This window comes from Chrysochloris asiatica, unplaced genomic scaffold (genome assembly GCF_000296735.1).
Source record: "Chrysochloris asiatica unplaced genomic scaffold, ChrAsi1.0 scaffold00034, whole genome shotgun sequence".
NCBI classification, from domain to species: Eukaryota; Metazoa; Chordata; class Mammalia; order Afrosoricida; family Chrysochloridae; genus Chrysochloris; species Chrysochloris asiatica.
In genome coordinates this window covers 21,744,906-21,762,343 of record NW_006408552.1, presented here as the reverse complement: position 1 = coordinate 21,762,343, position 17,438 = coordinate 21,744,906, and the positions used below count along the sequence as shown (strand labels likewise).

Here is a 17,438-nt window from a genome sequence, read left to right as displayed (position 1 = left end):
AGGAATACTGCTGTTCCCTTCCTGTGATACCTCACTTAATTACCAGGACAATTTCATTTTACAAATAAGATAGCTAAGGTGCAGATATCAAGTAACTTGCTTAAAGCTACCCAACTAGTAGGTGGCTGAAAATAACCTATAGCCACATCTCGGGCACCAAAGTCCATGCCTATAACCACTGTTGTATCCCACTTCTGGCCCCTGCTTCTAAATTTCAGGTGCTTTGGTTTTGTGACCAATCTATCATAATCTTGTTTGCTGAAAGATGACCTAATTTGCCACTATCTAACTGAATTCAAACCTCATAGCAAAGCAACATAATAGAAACACCCTTCTAATAGTGAGACTGCTTACAGCTAATGAATTGTTCAGATATGAAATTAGAATGATATTCTCACAGTGAATGAAAACTGGAAGATACATTGTACTATGTCATTGATTCCAATTACGTCTTAACCTTCAGCGTGATGATGTGACATTATACTCTTCTGTCACTGGCCCTTTCTGCACTCTTACTTTTATTTCTCTTGTTAAATATGAGCTTTGTTGTGCTTCATCGATCTGTGCAAATATTCAGCTATTTACAACTTTGATCTTCTTTGTGTAGTCTACAGGAGTAATTGGATCCTTACAGATGTGACTGAATTTTTAACATCAGTCCAAGAAGAAAAAAAGAATGGGGAATCCTATACTATGAAAGTTCCTTTCCCTCCTCCCAATGGAGAAACCTCTTTTGTTCTCTAGGTAAAGTAGAGCTTTTCTCTCATATTTGAAAGGTATGTACTAATAAGTTTGGATGTTGTAACACAAAGGATGTGGTGCCTTTAAATGAAGCCAGGCTTTAAATGAAGTCAGAGCTCTCAGTCCTCTTAGATCCCATCACTGGTCTGGGTGTTACTGTCTCATTCACAAAAATCAAGATGAGGCGACTCTCATCTGTTTTTTTAAAAATCTCTCCATTCTGAGAAAAGCACACACATATAGCCTTGGAATTCTCCTCTTCTTTCTCATCTACAAGGATAAAGGGAAGAGGGCTAGGACAGGGTTCTTATGACATGGCCTCTTGCTAGCTGGGTGACCATGGCAAATTAAGCTTTCTGGGCTTTAGTTTACTCATCTTTAAAATGGGAGCTCATAAAATAAATTACATTACACAATTACTATGAGAGCCTGTTAGGTGCACAGTGACTCCATACCATAAGCACTGGACTGTGAACAGCGGGGAAAAGATGAGGCTTTCTGCTCCCCCAAAGGTTTGAAACCTCAGTCTTATGTAGGGTCACTATGAGCGGGAACTGACTTGATGGCACTTGCAACACAAGGGTATGTTGTTGTTGTTGTTAAGTGCCATTGAGTCAGTTCTGACTCATAGTGACCCTGTATAGGGTTTCCAAGGAGTAGCTGGTTAGCATGAACCATTGACTTTGTGGTTCAAACCGACTTTGCAGTCCAGTGCATTAACTCATAGCACCACACCAGCAACACTCAAGAGGTATGTTACTTTATGAAATGATTAAAACAGGATGGCCAGACTGCGTCTCTCATACTTCGGATATATTGTCAGAAGGGACCAGTTTCTGGAGAAGGATATCATGTTTGGTAAAGTGGAGGGTCAGAGAAAAAGAGGAAGACCACCAACGGGATGGATTAGCACAGTGGCAGCATCAATGGACTGAAACATAGCAACGATGATGAGATTGGCCCAGGACCAGACAGTGTTTTGTTCTGTTGTGCAACAAGAGCAACACAATAAACATTTTAAGTATTGCATGTTTGTTAAACTAACTAAATGAAAAAGTTAAACTGTTGTTTGCTGTTGTTGTTAACTGCCTTCAAGTCTATTCGTGGTTTGCTGTGGCACTTGGCATTTTTAGATTAAATTTAGAAGGGCATCCTGTGGGTCTGAGAGGCAGAGAGAACAAGGAATAAATAAGTGGAGTTACAAGCCACAGGCACCACAAGATTCAAGAGCATCAATGTCTCCTTCTGGACAAATTCTTTTTATATTTTTTAGCGATATGAACAGAGTTAGTTCACGATTTGTTTTATCACAGCAATGTTTTTGAGATAAAAAGAAAAATATTTTAAAGATAATTATTAATTAATTAGATGAATAATTAATTCAAAGGAAAATATTTTAAAGATAATTATTAATTAATTAGATGAATAATTAATTCAAATTTATTTAAGTGAAGTAGCTAAATGTATTTGGGTGTTACCTTGATCCCTGGCTGGCTCACCAAAAATGTTACCGAGGTCTCCCAGATCTCATTCGGTAGGGTTACAGAGACACAAAATGGCTGAAAACAAAAGAATCTTTTATTTTGTTGGCCAAGCAAAGGAGCATACCGGGATTCACTCACCAAGATGACCCCCTGAGTCCTGGACCAGGGGCCTTTAATTAGGGTCTTCTAGGGTAGTAACTGGCAACTGAATAAGGAAGACCAAAGAAGAGTTGGTACATTTGAATTATGGCACTGGTGAAGAATATTGAAAGTACTACAGACTGCCAGAAGAACAAACAAACCTGTGTTGGAAGAAGTGCAGCCAGAGTGCTCCTTAGAAGCCAGGATGGGAAGACTTCATGTACTTTAAACATGTTATCAGGAGGGACCAGTCCTTGTAAAAGGACATAGTGCTTTGTAATGTAGAGGGTCAGAGGAAAAGAGAAAGACGCCCAACAAGATGAACTGATACAGTGTCTGTAACAATGTGCTCACATGACAACAATTGTGGAACCAGGTTTTGTTCTGTTGACCACAGTGTCACTATGAGTTGGAGATGCCTAACGCCTAAAGTGACTCAACACTAGTTTTCAACACATGCTCAGTCTCGAAGGGAATTGCTAAAATGAAGCTTTGCCCATGTTTGTCCAGGGTATTGATAGAGATGTGGTTTGTTGCCTTCTCCCATCAGAAAACTAGGTGGGGAACCTGCTGGTCACTTCTATACACGACTGGTGGGGCAGATAACTGGCAGTTTGATTTTAAGGAATTAGTTTGAGACAGAAAGTTAGTTGTCTATACCAAGTTTTGTGGAGAATGGGATTAAAAGATCATGAGATTTTTCCATAAAATTTTGAAGATCCCTTGTATAACACTTCAAGTATTCCCACAGAAACATGTCAGTAACACTGTACTATTAATCTATGAGAAGATATTTAGGGAAAGTTATGAATGGGTGTCTGTAAGCCATAGTTTTATTTAGGTTGTCAGATTATGGGCTTTTTGCTTCAATTCATTTTTCTTTTTTGTGCATTTATGTATTGTTTACTCCATCACTCCTCATTCTTCCCATAAAAGCCTCTGTTACTTTTAATTTCATAAAACCTGTTATGCCCAGGGGTGGATTACCTAGGAAACAAAGTAAGCATGGATTTACTTACTAATCCATGGTGGCAGTTTCTCTACAGATTAGTACATAAGCCTGTACTTACCACCACTTTACTGACCAGAATTGTCATTTTGAAAAGAGGCTTTGATTCTGTAGGAAGGTGCTGTGGGGCTAGGACAGAGAAAGATGCCAGCCATACCTAGAAGTAAGATCTTTGATGTGGTGAAAGTTTGTTATTTTTCCTTCCGGCTTGTTAGTTAGGCCCAGGCAACCTTTTGTTTACCTTGCTCATTGGATAATCTTATATTGGTCTCCATCTCAACCACCATCACAACTGCTTAAACTTTAGACATTCCCGCTGATGAATGAGCAGAGGGGAAACCTATCCAGGGTCACTATGACTTGGAACCTACTCAACAGTACAGCAACAGTGATGAATAAAATGAAAACAATACCTTAGTTCCCTCCTGCTGCTCTAATAGAAATGCCACAAGTGGCTGGTTTTAAAGAGCAGAAATTTATTTTCTCACAGTTCAGGAGATTAGAAGTACAAATTCAGAGAATGAATTTTATGTTGTCCTTTGTCTATTTTAGCATCTAGTAGCCAACGATTCTTGACGTTCTTGGTCTTATATACCCATCTGCCTCTGTCAACAGATAGCATATATTTCCCTGTTGTTTGTACATTTGTATCTACTGTACTTTTTTATAATTCAGGAGTGAATGGGTTTAGCATATACCCTATGCCCGAGATGACCTCAACTGTCCAATTAGTTATTTCACATTAAATTGTATTATGGGAGCTGATTATATTGCATAATATATAGGATGATTGTATTATATGACACTACATTATATTCACAGATATAAAACCAAACCAATTGCCTTCCAAACCTGACTTGTAGCAACTCTATAGGATAGGGTTCTAAGACAGTAATCTTTACAAAAGCAGACTGCCACATATTCTCTCGCGGATCAGCTTGTGATTCAACCTTTCCGTTAACAGTTAACAGATGAGTGCTTAACCAGTCTGCCACCAGGATTTCTTATCCACGCATATTGAGGTTAGCATTCCAGCACATATTTTAGGGGAACAGAATTCAGTCTATAAAAGCATCTCAGGCATGGTTTTCAGTTCTACCCAAACTACAACCATCATTCTGGATACTTCAGCATGCCAAGATGACCCCAACAAATATCCTGGACTCTCATGCCTTTTGTTCCCTGTATGTCTTCACATCAGCCAGTTCGACCACCCAGGACCACTCTCTGCACTGTCACCACTAGAAATTGTTCCTCTCTGAAATCGCTAATTCAGACAATCCACATTGACAATCACCTTCTCTCCCTCCAACAGAGTATGGACTCTCTGCTTGAATATCTCACAGACACCTCCAACTCTACGAGACTTAGACTCAGGTAGTCAGATGCACACTCTTGGATTTAAACTTTAATCACATTTGTCGATGGTACAAAACTGAGATTTCCTCTGCCAAGAGAAGTTTTTGCTCTGATTTGAGGCTGTGAAGACTCCTGCCAGGCTCGAGGATACGGGCATCATCAGTTCCATTTGATTCAGGACATTTGATTGACCTGAGAGATGGTTACATTCCTGAACAGGTGGCTGAGCTCAGGCTGCTTGCACACAGCCGTGTCCACATGTTGTGGGGTGATGAGCCTTCTGCAGTCCTTGTGGGCCTCATTGTCTGCCAGTTCCAGGATCCTAGCTGTCAGGTACTCAAGAATGGCAGCAAGGAAATCCGGTGTGGCGGAAGACAGGCGGTGGGCATAATGGCCCTGTTGCAAAAGGTGGTTCAGGCAGCTCTTGGGGAACCGCAGGTTAACTTGTGCACAGCAGGAGTTAGTCTGCCTCCTACGCCGATAGCAGTTACGATGTTTCCTTTTCCCAGACATAGTGTTCGGTAGGTTTTTCTTGGTTGGCCCAGCTCAATTCTCCATCTGGCCCAGGTCTCTTAAGATACTAGATCTCACTGCTGCTCACTGTGTCCCCATGCAATAGCCCCTCATTGGTCAGAGAGCACCCTTTGTGACACCTAGGTTGTGACATCTAGACTAGTCATTGGTGTCCATGTGGCTCTTCGAAGCCTAGAAAAGTCCCTGGGAAGAACCTGGTCACCCTGATGACTAGCTCCAAGCTCCCCACTCCTGTTTTTTGAGGGAAATCTTAACTTTCTACTTGATTTTAACATTGTAGAAATCAATATGAATTTCAGTGAAAACCTTTGTTTTGTCTAGAGGATACTACTACAGGTTGTCTGACTATGACCTTGCATTGTATTCAAGCTCTCTCATCCTTTTTAATGGTTAGACCACTAAGAGATGTGCACAATGGTCTATTTAGCAGCAGTTCAATTGTCCTTCCTCTCATGCTGTAACAAAGACAGTTTGTCCACATTTACATATCTACTTCAGTATTCTTGATCAATTCTTTTGTGTTTATTCTTTGAATTCACTTTTGAACTTGTTATAATATCTGCCCACTTTCTTATAAGTTAAATGGAATCTTTTTAACACATGTTCTTTTCTTATCTATGAGTATTATTATTTTACCCTGTCTGAAAACTATCTTAAACACTTTGGGAAGGAATGTTTACATGTCCAGTACAATCACCTACATAGGACAGAGAAATGGACTCATGCATGCTTCAAGCTCAGGAGTGTCGTTTATTGACTCTTAGTTGAGCTGAGAAGACCTTTTTCTGTCAAAGTGCTAAGATGTATGTTTGAGAACTATGGTGTACCTCACCCAAGCCACAATATTTTTAATCACCTCATAAATTGGACAATTAATAAAGAAGACTGTAGAATAATTGATACATGTATTGTCAGAAGAACAAAGGCATCGGTTTGGGAAGAAGTACAGCAAGAATGCTCCTTAAACATAAAGATATAGAGACTTTATCTCTCATTCTTTGGACATATTATCAGAAGGAATGAGTCCCTAGAGAAGGACATCATGCATGATAAAGTGGAGGGTCAGCAACAAAGTGGAAGATCCCCAACAAGATGGATTGACAGAGTGGCAGCAACAATGGGCTCAAGCTTAATAAAAATGGTAAGCATGGCACAGGAGCAAAGTGTTTTGTTCTGTTGTGCACAGGGTGGTTATGCGTTGGCACCAACTTGAGGGCACCTAACAACAACTGACATATTGCATTAGACAAATCTGCTACACAAGACCTTTTTAAAGTGTTGAAGAGCAAAGATGTCAGCTTGAGGACTAAGATGCACCTGACCCAAGCCATGGTGTTTTCAATAACCTTATGCATGCAAAAGCTGGACAGTGAATAAGGAAGACCATAGAAGAACTGATGCTTTTGAGTTATGGTGTTGGAAGAGAATATTGAAAGTGCCATGGGCTGCCAAAAAAAACACCACAATAATAGATCTGTTTCGGAAGAAGTGCAACCAGCGTGCTCCTTGGAGGCCAAGATGGCCAAACTTCATCTCTCATACTTTGGACATATTGTCAGGAGGGACCAGTCACTGGAGAAGGATATCATGTTTGGTAAGGTGGAGGGTCAGAGAAAAAGAGGGAGACCCCCAACGAGATGGATTGGCCAAGTGGCAGCATCAATAGACTCAAGCATGGCAACAATAGTGAGGTTGGCGCAGGATCGGGCAGTGTTTCGTTCTGCTGTGTATAAGGTCACTATGGGTCGGTACTGACTCGATGGCACCTAACAACAACAACAACAACAACAACAACAACTGAAGTTCAAAGCACCAATAGCACTTATTCAACACTCTGTTTTCCCATTTTTAATTTAACTTTCTACTAATTTTGTGTTTCCATTTTGTTTGGGGGGGTACATTTAAAGCCAATAAGCTATTCGAAATTGTTAAAAATATTTTTTCATGGTCTAGCCATTGGAGAGCTCTGTAAATGGACTAATGGTTTATAGAGTTCTAGTTTCTCAAGTTGAGAAACAGCAGAAGAACTTGGCTTGTCAGTCTTTTGTTTGTTTGTCCATTTTTCAGCTCAAATCAATTAAGAATTTTATGCCCTCCTGAAGTGGAACAGCTCTTTGAAACTGAACAGATGAGATTTTCTGTTTCTCTGTTTATACTTGACTTGTAACTATAAGCTCTGTTTCTCTCTGTCTGCATGTCTGTGGGCCCATACTTCAGAAACATCTTCACCTCTTTGTGTGTGCTACATCTTTCTACTTTTAGAAGATATTAATATTTAGAGTATAAATTCTTTTAAAGAATATCTGCAATGATTAGCATTTGTTGTTGTTGTTAGATGCCACTAAGTCAATGTTGACTCATAGTGACCCTACATACTACAGAATGAGACACTGTCCTGGTCCCACAACATCCTTTGAATGTTTCTTATGTTTGAGCTCAGTGCTGTAGTCACTTAATAACTTATGAGGTAAACAAATGTTTATATAAAATTGACTTTCCCTTAAATTTCCTGAAAATAAAGAAACTGAACTACTAATATGTTAAATGTGTTAAAACAAGAATATTATCTGAGACATCAACACAGAATCATTTTAAGATTTCAAAGTCACATAACTTAAACTCTTGGAATGCAAAATGAGTTTATTATTTACAAATTACTGAAAAATAATGTTTTCTAAGATTTTCAGGAGTAAATATAACACAAATACACATTTTCTTTTATTTGGGTATATTCTTCCTAAACCTAGGTAAATTAATCACATAAACTAGCATTATTTCTACTTACAGTTTAACATTATGAAACACATTGCATTGTTATGATGAAATAGTATTTTCATAGTATTAACATTTTTTAAAGTATTCAAATCATTGTAATATTGATCTGGTAAAACAGATCTGGTAGGTTATGAATTTGGGCTGTTAACCCAAGATCAGTGGATCAAATCCACAAGAAGTGGTTGTCTGCTCCCATAGAGATTTAGTCTTGGGAACGCTAAGGAGCAGCTCTAGCCCATCCTGTAGAGTTGCTATGAGTCAGAACTAACTCATTGACAGTGGATTGGTTGGGTATGATAATTTTGTCTGATTTTTGAGGAATGGCCAGACAATTTTCTGTTGTTGCTGTAGCATCATAATATATAACAGTTCTGATTTATCAACCTCTTCACAATCACTTGTTCTTTTTTGCTTTTTGGATTATAACCATCCTAGTAGGTGTGACATGATACATCTTTGAAGTTTTGATTTTCACTTCTTGAATGACAAATGTGATTGAGCACTTTTTCATGTACTTGTTGGTCCTTTGTATACATTCTATCCAAGAAATGTCTATCCAAGCTCTTTACCTATTTTAAAAATAGAGCTATTTGTCATTTTGCTGTCGAGTGCCAAGGTCTTCAGTCTTAAATTGATCAAACATACAATCAAGATGTGCTGATAATTATTGGTGATCAGAATGCAAAGGTTGGGAACAAAGAGGAAGGATCAGTAGCAGATAAATATGGCCTTGGTGATAGAAACAATACTGTAGATCACATGATAGAATTTTGCAAGTCTATTGACTGTTTCATTGCAAATACCTTTTATAACAACAAAAAAATCAACTGTAAACATGGACCTTACCAGTTGGAATACACAGAAATTAAATGACTACATCTGTGGGAAGAGACAGAGGAAAACCTCTGTATCATCAGTCAAAACAAGGCCAGAAGCAGACTGTGGAACAGACCACCAATTACTCATATGCAGTTCAGGCTGAAGCTGAAGAAAATTAAAACAAGTCCACAAGAGCCAAAATATGAACTTGATGCATTAGACACTAATGACCAAAATCAGAAGAGTTGTGGGATGACATCAAGAACATCAAACAGGAAGAAAGTCATAGGCCATTAAGAAGACAAGAAAGACGGAAAAGACAAAGAAGACAAAGTCAAGTATTATAACAAAGTGTGCAAAGATCCAGAGTTAGAAAACCACAGGGAGGAACACACTCAACATTTCCCAAGCTGAAAGAATTAAAGAAAAAATGCAAACTGTGACTTGAAATATTGAAGGATTCTATGGACAAATTACTTATTGATGAAGTTCAGATCCCACAGCCTTCCATATTGATTGCACTTCATTCTCACTTAATATCATGAGGGACCAGTCCTTGGAGAACAACATCATGGTGGAGGGTCAGTAAAAAAGAGGAAGACCTCCAATGAGATGCATTGGCACAGTGGCAGCAGTAATGGGTATTCCAGACCACTTACTTGTGCTGATGAGGAGGCTGTACATAGACCAAGAAGTAGTCATTCAAATAGAACACCTGAATGGTTTAAAATCAGGAAATTTGTGCATCATGGTTGTGTTCTTTCACCATACTTATTCAATCTGTATGCTGAGCAAATGATTCGAGAAGCTGGTTTATATGAAGAATGTGGCATCAGGACTGTAGGAACACTTATGAACAATCTGCGATAATGCAGATGATACAACCTTGCTTGATGAAAATGAAGAGGACTCAAAATACTTACTGATGAAGATCAAAGACCTCAGCTTTCAGTATGGATTTCACCTTAATGTAAATAAAACAAAAATCCTCACCAATGGACCAGTAAATAACATCATAATAAATGGATAAAATATTGAGGTTATTAAGGACTTCTTTTGCTTGGATCCTCTATCAACACTCATGAATGCATTAGTCTAGACATAAAATGACATATTTCATTAGGCAAATCTGCTGTGTAAGACGACTTCAAAAATGTTTAAGAGCAAAGATGTTAGTTTGAGAACTAAGGTTGGCCAGACCCAATCCTTGGTATTGTTAGTAGCCTATATATTTACAGGCACGATTTCAATCATCTGGTGGCAGATGACCACTAAAGAAGGAATCCTCAGAGGGAGATAATTTACTATATTTGTTCCAGATCTATGGGAATTGTCTATGTCTAGGTCATCTAGGTATATTAGGCTGAGTTCCTCAGAGTGAAAAATGTTTGCACATACATGGATAATAGCCTTTCTAAATTCACCCATGGTGTCATCAGTTTACCTATGAATGTGCTCATAAAAATGCCAAAAGGGTGGATTTCTGACTTTCGCTCAGGTGTAGAATTTTGGAAAGAGTGTTTCTCCTATCCTTACAACAAAATATAAAGAGAATATCTGAAAAATAACAGCTTTTCTTGAATTCATTAGAAAGCTGATGTCACAGGGCAAGTATCTAACCTTAAATTTAGGTAGAAACAGACTTAGTCAAAGGGGGAGAATCATGAGCACTTGCGTATCTAGGGAAGACTCCAGATCCTGTAAAAGCTAGTGAGAAGAAATCAACTCAAATGTATAAAAAATTGGAGAAAGAATGAGTATGGACCTTCATGAATGTATGGAAACTCTGGGAGCCACAGAAACAAAGAAATTTGTATTCTCTTTTCCCCAGCGCTTCACTAGCTGTTCCAAAAACATACTAGAGCCCAGAGGATGTCTCCTTCTTGTGCATACAACTATAGGAAAGGCATGAGCCTCAAACACATATCTTTCTTCCATATGGCCTATAGAACAAAGGCTTTTAGTCATTCTGGAAAGGGTAATAGATTCTGTTGCCCTCAACGTATAGATGAAGACTTACTGCACTTGTGGAAAGCAAGCAAACAAATAAAATTCTACTCTTTGAGGATACTCAGGAAAATATCTTCAGCTTAGACAATTAGGGATTTCCTAGTGCTGTGGTAGAGGAGGTGTAAAGGGCCCACACAAATGAAATTGCAGAATTCTTACCTAAATTTCTGACTTTTGGTGACCTCATGAGTATCAGAATATAACTGTACTCCACTGAGTATTCAATGGCTGCTGTTACAGAAGCAGGTCACCAGATCTTTCTTCTGAGGAACCTCTGGTGGACTTGAACACCAGCTTTGCCATAGTAGCCAAGCTTGTTAATCATTTGCACCATGAGGATCTCCCAACACAAAGTTGCTCACTGCCACTAAGTCAATTCAAACTCATAGTGATCCTAGAGAACAGAGCAGAACTGCCCCCATAGGGTTTGTTGTGGTTAAGTGCCATCAAATTGATTTCTACTCATCATGATTCTGTATAGGGGTTTCCAAAGAGCAGCTGGTGGGTTTGAACCAGTCCAATGCTTATCTTAAAGTGCCATAGCAGGACTCCATAGAATTTGTTATTGTTGTTAAGTGCCGTTGAGTCAGTTCTGACTCTGAACAAACCTATGTACAACAGAATGAAACACTACCCAGTTCTGCATCATCCTCACAATTATGTTTGCGCCCATTGCTGCTGACACTGTAACAATCAATCTCGTTGGGGGTCATTCTCTTTTTCGTTGACCCTCCACTTTACCAAATATGGTGTCCTTTTCCAGTGACTAGTCCCTCCTGATAACATGTCCAAAGTATGAGAGAATGTCTGACCATCCTCGCTTCTAAGGCTGTAAGTCTTTACAGAAGCCAACTGCCACATCTTTTTCCCACAGAGCAGTTGGTAGGTTTGAACTTCAACCTTTCAGTAAGTAAGCTCAATGCTTAACCAAAAAGCTTGCTTATAAGACAAAAAAAAAGTTGTTTTTTATTCTGTTAAAGAAACATAATAGGAAATGCATCAAATAAAATCTGTGAGTTATATAAGTAACTTATCTTGGGATTGGATGTCCATGGTTTCATTCTCTCTTGGATGGTTTTACAGAGTATGAGAAAGCAGTAACACCTTGAGCTGTTAAGTGCTGTTGAGTTGGTTCCTATGCATTATGACTGTACACAGTTTCAGAGGAGCTACTGATGGGCTTGTTAAATACTATCAAGCTCGTTCCACTCATAGAGACCCAGTGTAGAATTTCTGAAGAGTTTGAACCCCCAACCTTGCACTTTAGCAATCCCATGTGTATCCTACAGAGCCATACATACAGGACTCATAACTGAGTTTATAGCTATTAATTTTGTTGTTGTTAAGTGTCGATTCAGTTCTGACTCTTAGAAACCCTGTGTAGGGTTTGAACCGCCAATCTTGTGTTTAGCAGTCCAGTGCTTACCCTTCAGCACCAAGCCAGGACTCCAAACCCAAAGGCTAGCAAATGTCAATTAACAAAAACCAGTTGTGTACATCTAGAAAAGGATGGACCTGAAGCAACTTGGACCTAAAGAATACTGTAAATAGTATAAAGGTAAAATAGAAAGTCTTTCTGCTCCTGAAAAGATTTCCAGCCTTAGTAACCCTATACAGGGTCGCTATGAATTGGAACGGACTTGGCAGCACTTACAATAACAATTGATGCATGTTAACAACATAGAGGCATCTCATTTTTTTTTTTTTTTTAACATTAACAAAAAGAAATCTATTTTCACAGTTTAGAAAGCTAGAAGTCCAAAATCAGGGTGGCAGATCAAAGGCAAGGCTTCTTTCTCTGGTAACTCTAGGAAAATGTCTTTATCTCCTATTGACATCTGTGGGTCTGGTGTTTCTTGGGGATTTCCAAGTATCTAAGCATCAATCTTCCTTTGGGTTTAGGAGGTTCTCAGCACAGAAAACTTGGGTGCAAAGAACAGGCTCAGTTTCTGGCTTTTCTTTCTTGGTGGTACGAGGTCCCTGATCACTGCTCATTTGTTTAATCTATTTTATGTCTCAGAAGAGAATGGCTTAAGACACAACCTGTAGATTATACCCTGCCTTCTTAACATGTTGTTGTTGTTAAGTGTCTTTGAGTTGGTTCGGACTCCTAGGGACCCTGTATAGGGGAGCAGCTGGCAGGTTTAACTGCCAAGCTTGTTGTGGTTCCAAGTCTGGTGCTGATCCTCTAGCACCACACCAAACTCATTAACATAACTACTTCTAATCCTGCTCATTAACATCATAGACATTAGGATTTATATTGGATCACAACATGAAGGATAATTATGAGTAATACTGACAATCCTGGCCTAGTTTATATACAAGATTGATAGGGACGGGCAACTTAGACATTGGCTACCTAAAATGGCGGGAGAGGGGTATAATTGCATGAAGCGACTGGCTTACAAGTTTTCAAGAGGGAGTTTAATTTCAGAGTGTGGGGGGGAAGGTAAAATCTCCACTTAATAATTTTCATCTTGTCTACATGGGTCTAATAAAAGGAGATGGGGATAATTATTCAATCATGAATAATTATTATCATGACTAATTGCAATGGTCACAACTGTAAAGGTAAAAGTTTTATAACAAAAAGGGGAGAGTAGTTAATCTTACAGTCCAGGAACAGAGCACCCTAGGACCATCAAGGGAGAAGAGCATGAGTGGAATGTGGGACCCTATCCAGAGAACCAGTGACACCAGAGATGGGGGCAGAGATGAGGACATGAAGAGATAGAGCAGCTGAGAACTCTAGACTCATGGAAAGAGAAAGGCTGTGTGCTGGCAGTCAGGAGGCAGGTTTGCAGAATGTGCCTTTGTTTTTTAAATGATTATATATTCCTGAATTTTTTTTGTATACATCTAAAAAACAACAAAAAAACAACAAAAAAAACAAATAAACAGAGACAATAGAAGCAAATTATGATGTGTAGAGGAGATTGTAATCATTACAATAAAACAATGAGTGTAAAACCAATGTTATCCCATGTAAACTATCACTCAATTCACAAAAACTTAAAAAGAAAAAAATAATAATATTAGGCTCTGAAAAAATAAAACAAAAACAAACAGGAAAGAAAGAAAAGACTAAAATAGATGTCAGAGGAGACACTGAAACTGGCTCTCTAGGATAGAGATGCTGAAGCCATTGAATAAATGAAAAAGTTAAAAAGCTTAACAGAAAATTTCAAAGGGAAGCTCAAAAAAACAAAGTCAAGTATTGAAATGTGTAAAAACCAGGAGTTAGAAAACCAAAATGGAAGAATATGTTCAGCATTTCTCAAGCTGAACTATGCAGGGTCGCTATGAGTCAGAAGTGACTCCATGACACATAACCATCTCCACTGCAAAAGATTTCTTGAAAGTTTTAAAAAGCTAGGATGTCACTTTTAGGATGAATATGTGTCTGACAAAACTATAGTATCTTTAATTGTTTCATATGCATGTTTCATATGCTGGACAATAAATAAGGAAGTCCAAAGAAGAGTTGATGCCTTTGAATTATGGTATTGGTGAGCAATATTGAACATACTTGTTGTTGTTGTTGTTGTTGTTAGGTGCCATTGAGTCAGTACCAACTGATAGGGACCCTATGCACAACAGACCTATGCACTGACAAAAGAACAAATATTTCCTGGAAGAAGTCCTGCTAGAATGTTCCTTAGAAGTAAATCTGGAGAGACTTCATCTCATATACTTTGGACAAGTATCTGGAGAGGGATATCATGCTTGGTAAAGTAGAGGGCTGGAAAGGGGAAAACCCTCAACAAGATTATTGATTCATTGACTGCAAGATAGCCTCAAATATAGCAATGATTGTAAGGATGCTGCAGGCCCAGACCACTGTACCTGGGGTCACTATGATTTAGAATTAAGTAGATGAGATCTAATAATAACAGCATACAGATTTAATGAGTACTTCCAAAAAATATGTATGAAGTTAAAGTCAGCCCCATAGAGTGGTGTCCTTCATCTCAAGTTTTCTCTTGCAAATTCTATTCGAATAATTAGAGCATTGGTCTATCTATTAACATAGTGTACAGGGCCAGTGGAACACAGAACCCTAAGGTTGGATTGCATATAAAGAAATTATTTCATTTTATCTTGTAGAATACAAATCCAAACATCCAACTATTTATTTTACACCAATAGGAATTTATCCAAGAAGTTACTACACAGAACTTGATGTAACAATGCATTTAGAATAATATTCTAGGGCTTGTCATCTTATTTGGGAATTTAAGAGACTATTGTGCAGAGATGGGGTGGCTGGGCACTTTAGACCCAGAGAGAGAGAGAGCTGTATGCTGATGTCTGGGGGGCAGGTTTGCAGGGTATACCCTTTGGTTGGTGGATGATGCATGGAGGGGATTGTAATCATGACAATGAAAGGATATACAATAGGATGAATGTAAAGCTAATGTTTTCCCATGTAAACCATCACACAATTCACAATAAAACATTAAAAAAAAAAAAAGAGACTATTGTGCAATGAATTATTTAATATAGCTCCTCTAGGCATCGTCTTTGTAACTCACCACACAACTGGTTGGAAAATTGTAATTGGCTGTATTTTCTTCTCCCCTGATGGGTCTGACTAAGAAAGTAGTAGGGAAGATGTTGATACATTCCGTTGTGAGTGATTGCTAACCGAGTTTATTTTGATTGTAAAAACCTAGAACTCTAACATAGGTATTGGTCATTTTTACCAATTGTATGCTCTGTTGGGTTTACAATGAGCCATTTCAGAAACAGAAAGTAGGATGTCACTACCATTGAGGAATATGAGATAGGAATGGAGCTCGTCTGTTGGACACCAAGATCCTTGCACATTGAACCTTCTCAATCCAAGGACAGAAAGCTGTGTCACAGAAGAATTGTAGAGGAGTGGCTGCATCAGAACCAAGAGGCAGAGCATGGCACAGCGTGGTGGGCTTCCTAATTCAGGGAACAAGTAAAGCTGAGGCTCATTTGTAGGTTGGGTGCCACAAGGCTCTTAACCATGGAGCGCAAATCAAGTGATTTCAGTCTCGGGTTTATATTGGAGTAGAGTGCCCTTTGGACACTTTTTGGTAGTCCTAAAAATGCTTTGTAACATTGCCAGAGCAGGCCAGAGGCTAGATCAAGGGACCTTGTGCAGCTTTAGGGTAAGGCTAGGAAGAGGCAGTCCTGACCAAAGAACTGAATCCTGAGCATTTCTGATCCTGAATTGTAACCTGTAAACTTCTTTAATAAACCCCATTGATGTGACTATGATCTATAAGTTCATTTTGTGGTCATTGCAATGGATTATTGATCCTAGCTGAGAACTAGAGAGTACTGTAGGAGAGACCTTTGGTGTCAGACTTTGTAAGGAATATTGGAAGATGGAGGCATATCTAACCTCATTCTCATAGCAATCAGCCTTGAGCCGATGTGGAATTGGATTCTCCTTCCCCCTTGTGAAGTCATATGTTTCCTCCATGCCTTTTTACACAAGTATGCCTATTCAGTGATCTTATAAGGAGAATGGATTCTGCCTCTGGCCAAAGACAAGGTGAACTCATGGGTGGAAACGGTCTGCATATTTCTACAAAACTTACATAGATATTAAAATATATCTGCAAAAAGGTACAAAGAATATGTAAAATATCTGCAATCTATTAACATTTAGTATATTTCCTCCTAACTGTGCTCTCTTTTTTTCTCTCTCACCCCACTCTCTCTTTTTGTTTTCTTTTTGACAAACTTAAGATCACAGACTATATCCTGACTTACTGTCTGATAATTTTGCATAACAGAATGCCAGAAGCATTATCTCGTGTCCCTATTCTTCTGCAAAATGAGTTTAAAGGCATATTTCATTGTATAGCCCTAACATGATTTATTTTACAAATCCCCTATTGTTAATGTGTATGTTTTTATAATTTCTTGTAATGATAAATATTATGATAAGCAACACATGTGCATTTCTGAGTATATCCTTTGGATACATTCCTAGAAATAGAATTATTAAAGGAAGGGATATAACATTTTTATAAGTCTCTTGAGACATCTTGCCAAATTGCCCTCCAGAAAGAAAAAAACATGAACTTCCTACCATCCATACATTATCCCACCACACCCTTGAAAACAAGAAGCATTCCATATATAATTTTGTTCTTTGTCAATTTGATAGATGAATAATACTGTTGTATTGTTGTTTTAATTTGCATTTATTTGATTACAAAATTAGGTGTTTTTTTAGGCCCATAATGTTCGTGTTCATTTGTATTTCTGTGTGTGTGTGTGTCAACTGGCAATTTATGTCCCTATCTTGCTGTTTATTGTATGTTCCTCTTTATCTTTTGTTGTTGTTTTTAAATGCCTTGAGATGGTTTCGACTGATAACGACCCTGTATGTATAGGGTTTCAAGGAGTGGAGTTTCAAACCTACCTTACAGTCTAGTGTTTACCCTACGATACCACACCAGTGGTCCAATAGAGTTTTTTTTTGTTTTTTGTTTTTTTGTTTTTTCCCCCTCTCCCTTCTTGTATATTGCCCCCTCCCCAGCACCCAAACATTGTAGTGTCTAATCTCTGCCCTG

The 17,438-nt window shown here is 38.5% G+C and overlaps 1 protein-coding gene across 1 annotated transcript; it reads right to left on the bottom strand.

The window, feature by feature from the left end:
- Positions 1–4,908: 4,908 nt before the first annotated feature.
- Positions 4,909–5,247, bottom strand: LOC102840923 (histone H2AX-like). Its single transcript, XM_006859891.1, has one exon. The coding sequence runs from the start codon at positions 5,245–5,247 to the stop codon at positions 4,909–4,911; it is 339 nt and encodes a 112-aa protein (XP_006859953.1).
- Between the last annotated feature and the right edge of the window lie 12,191 nt (positions 5,248–17,438).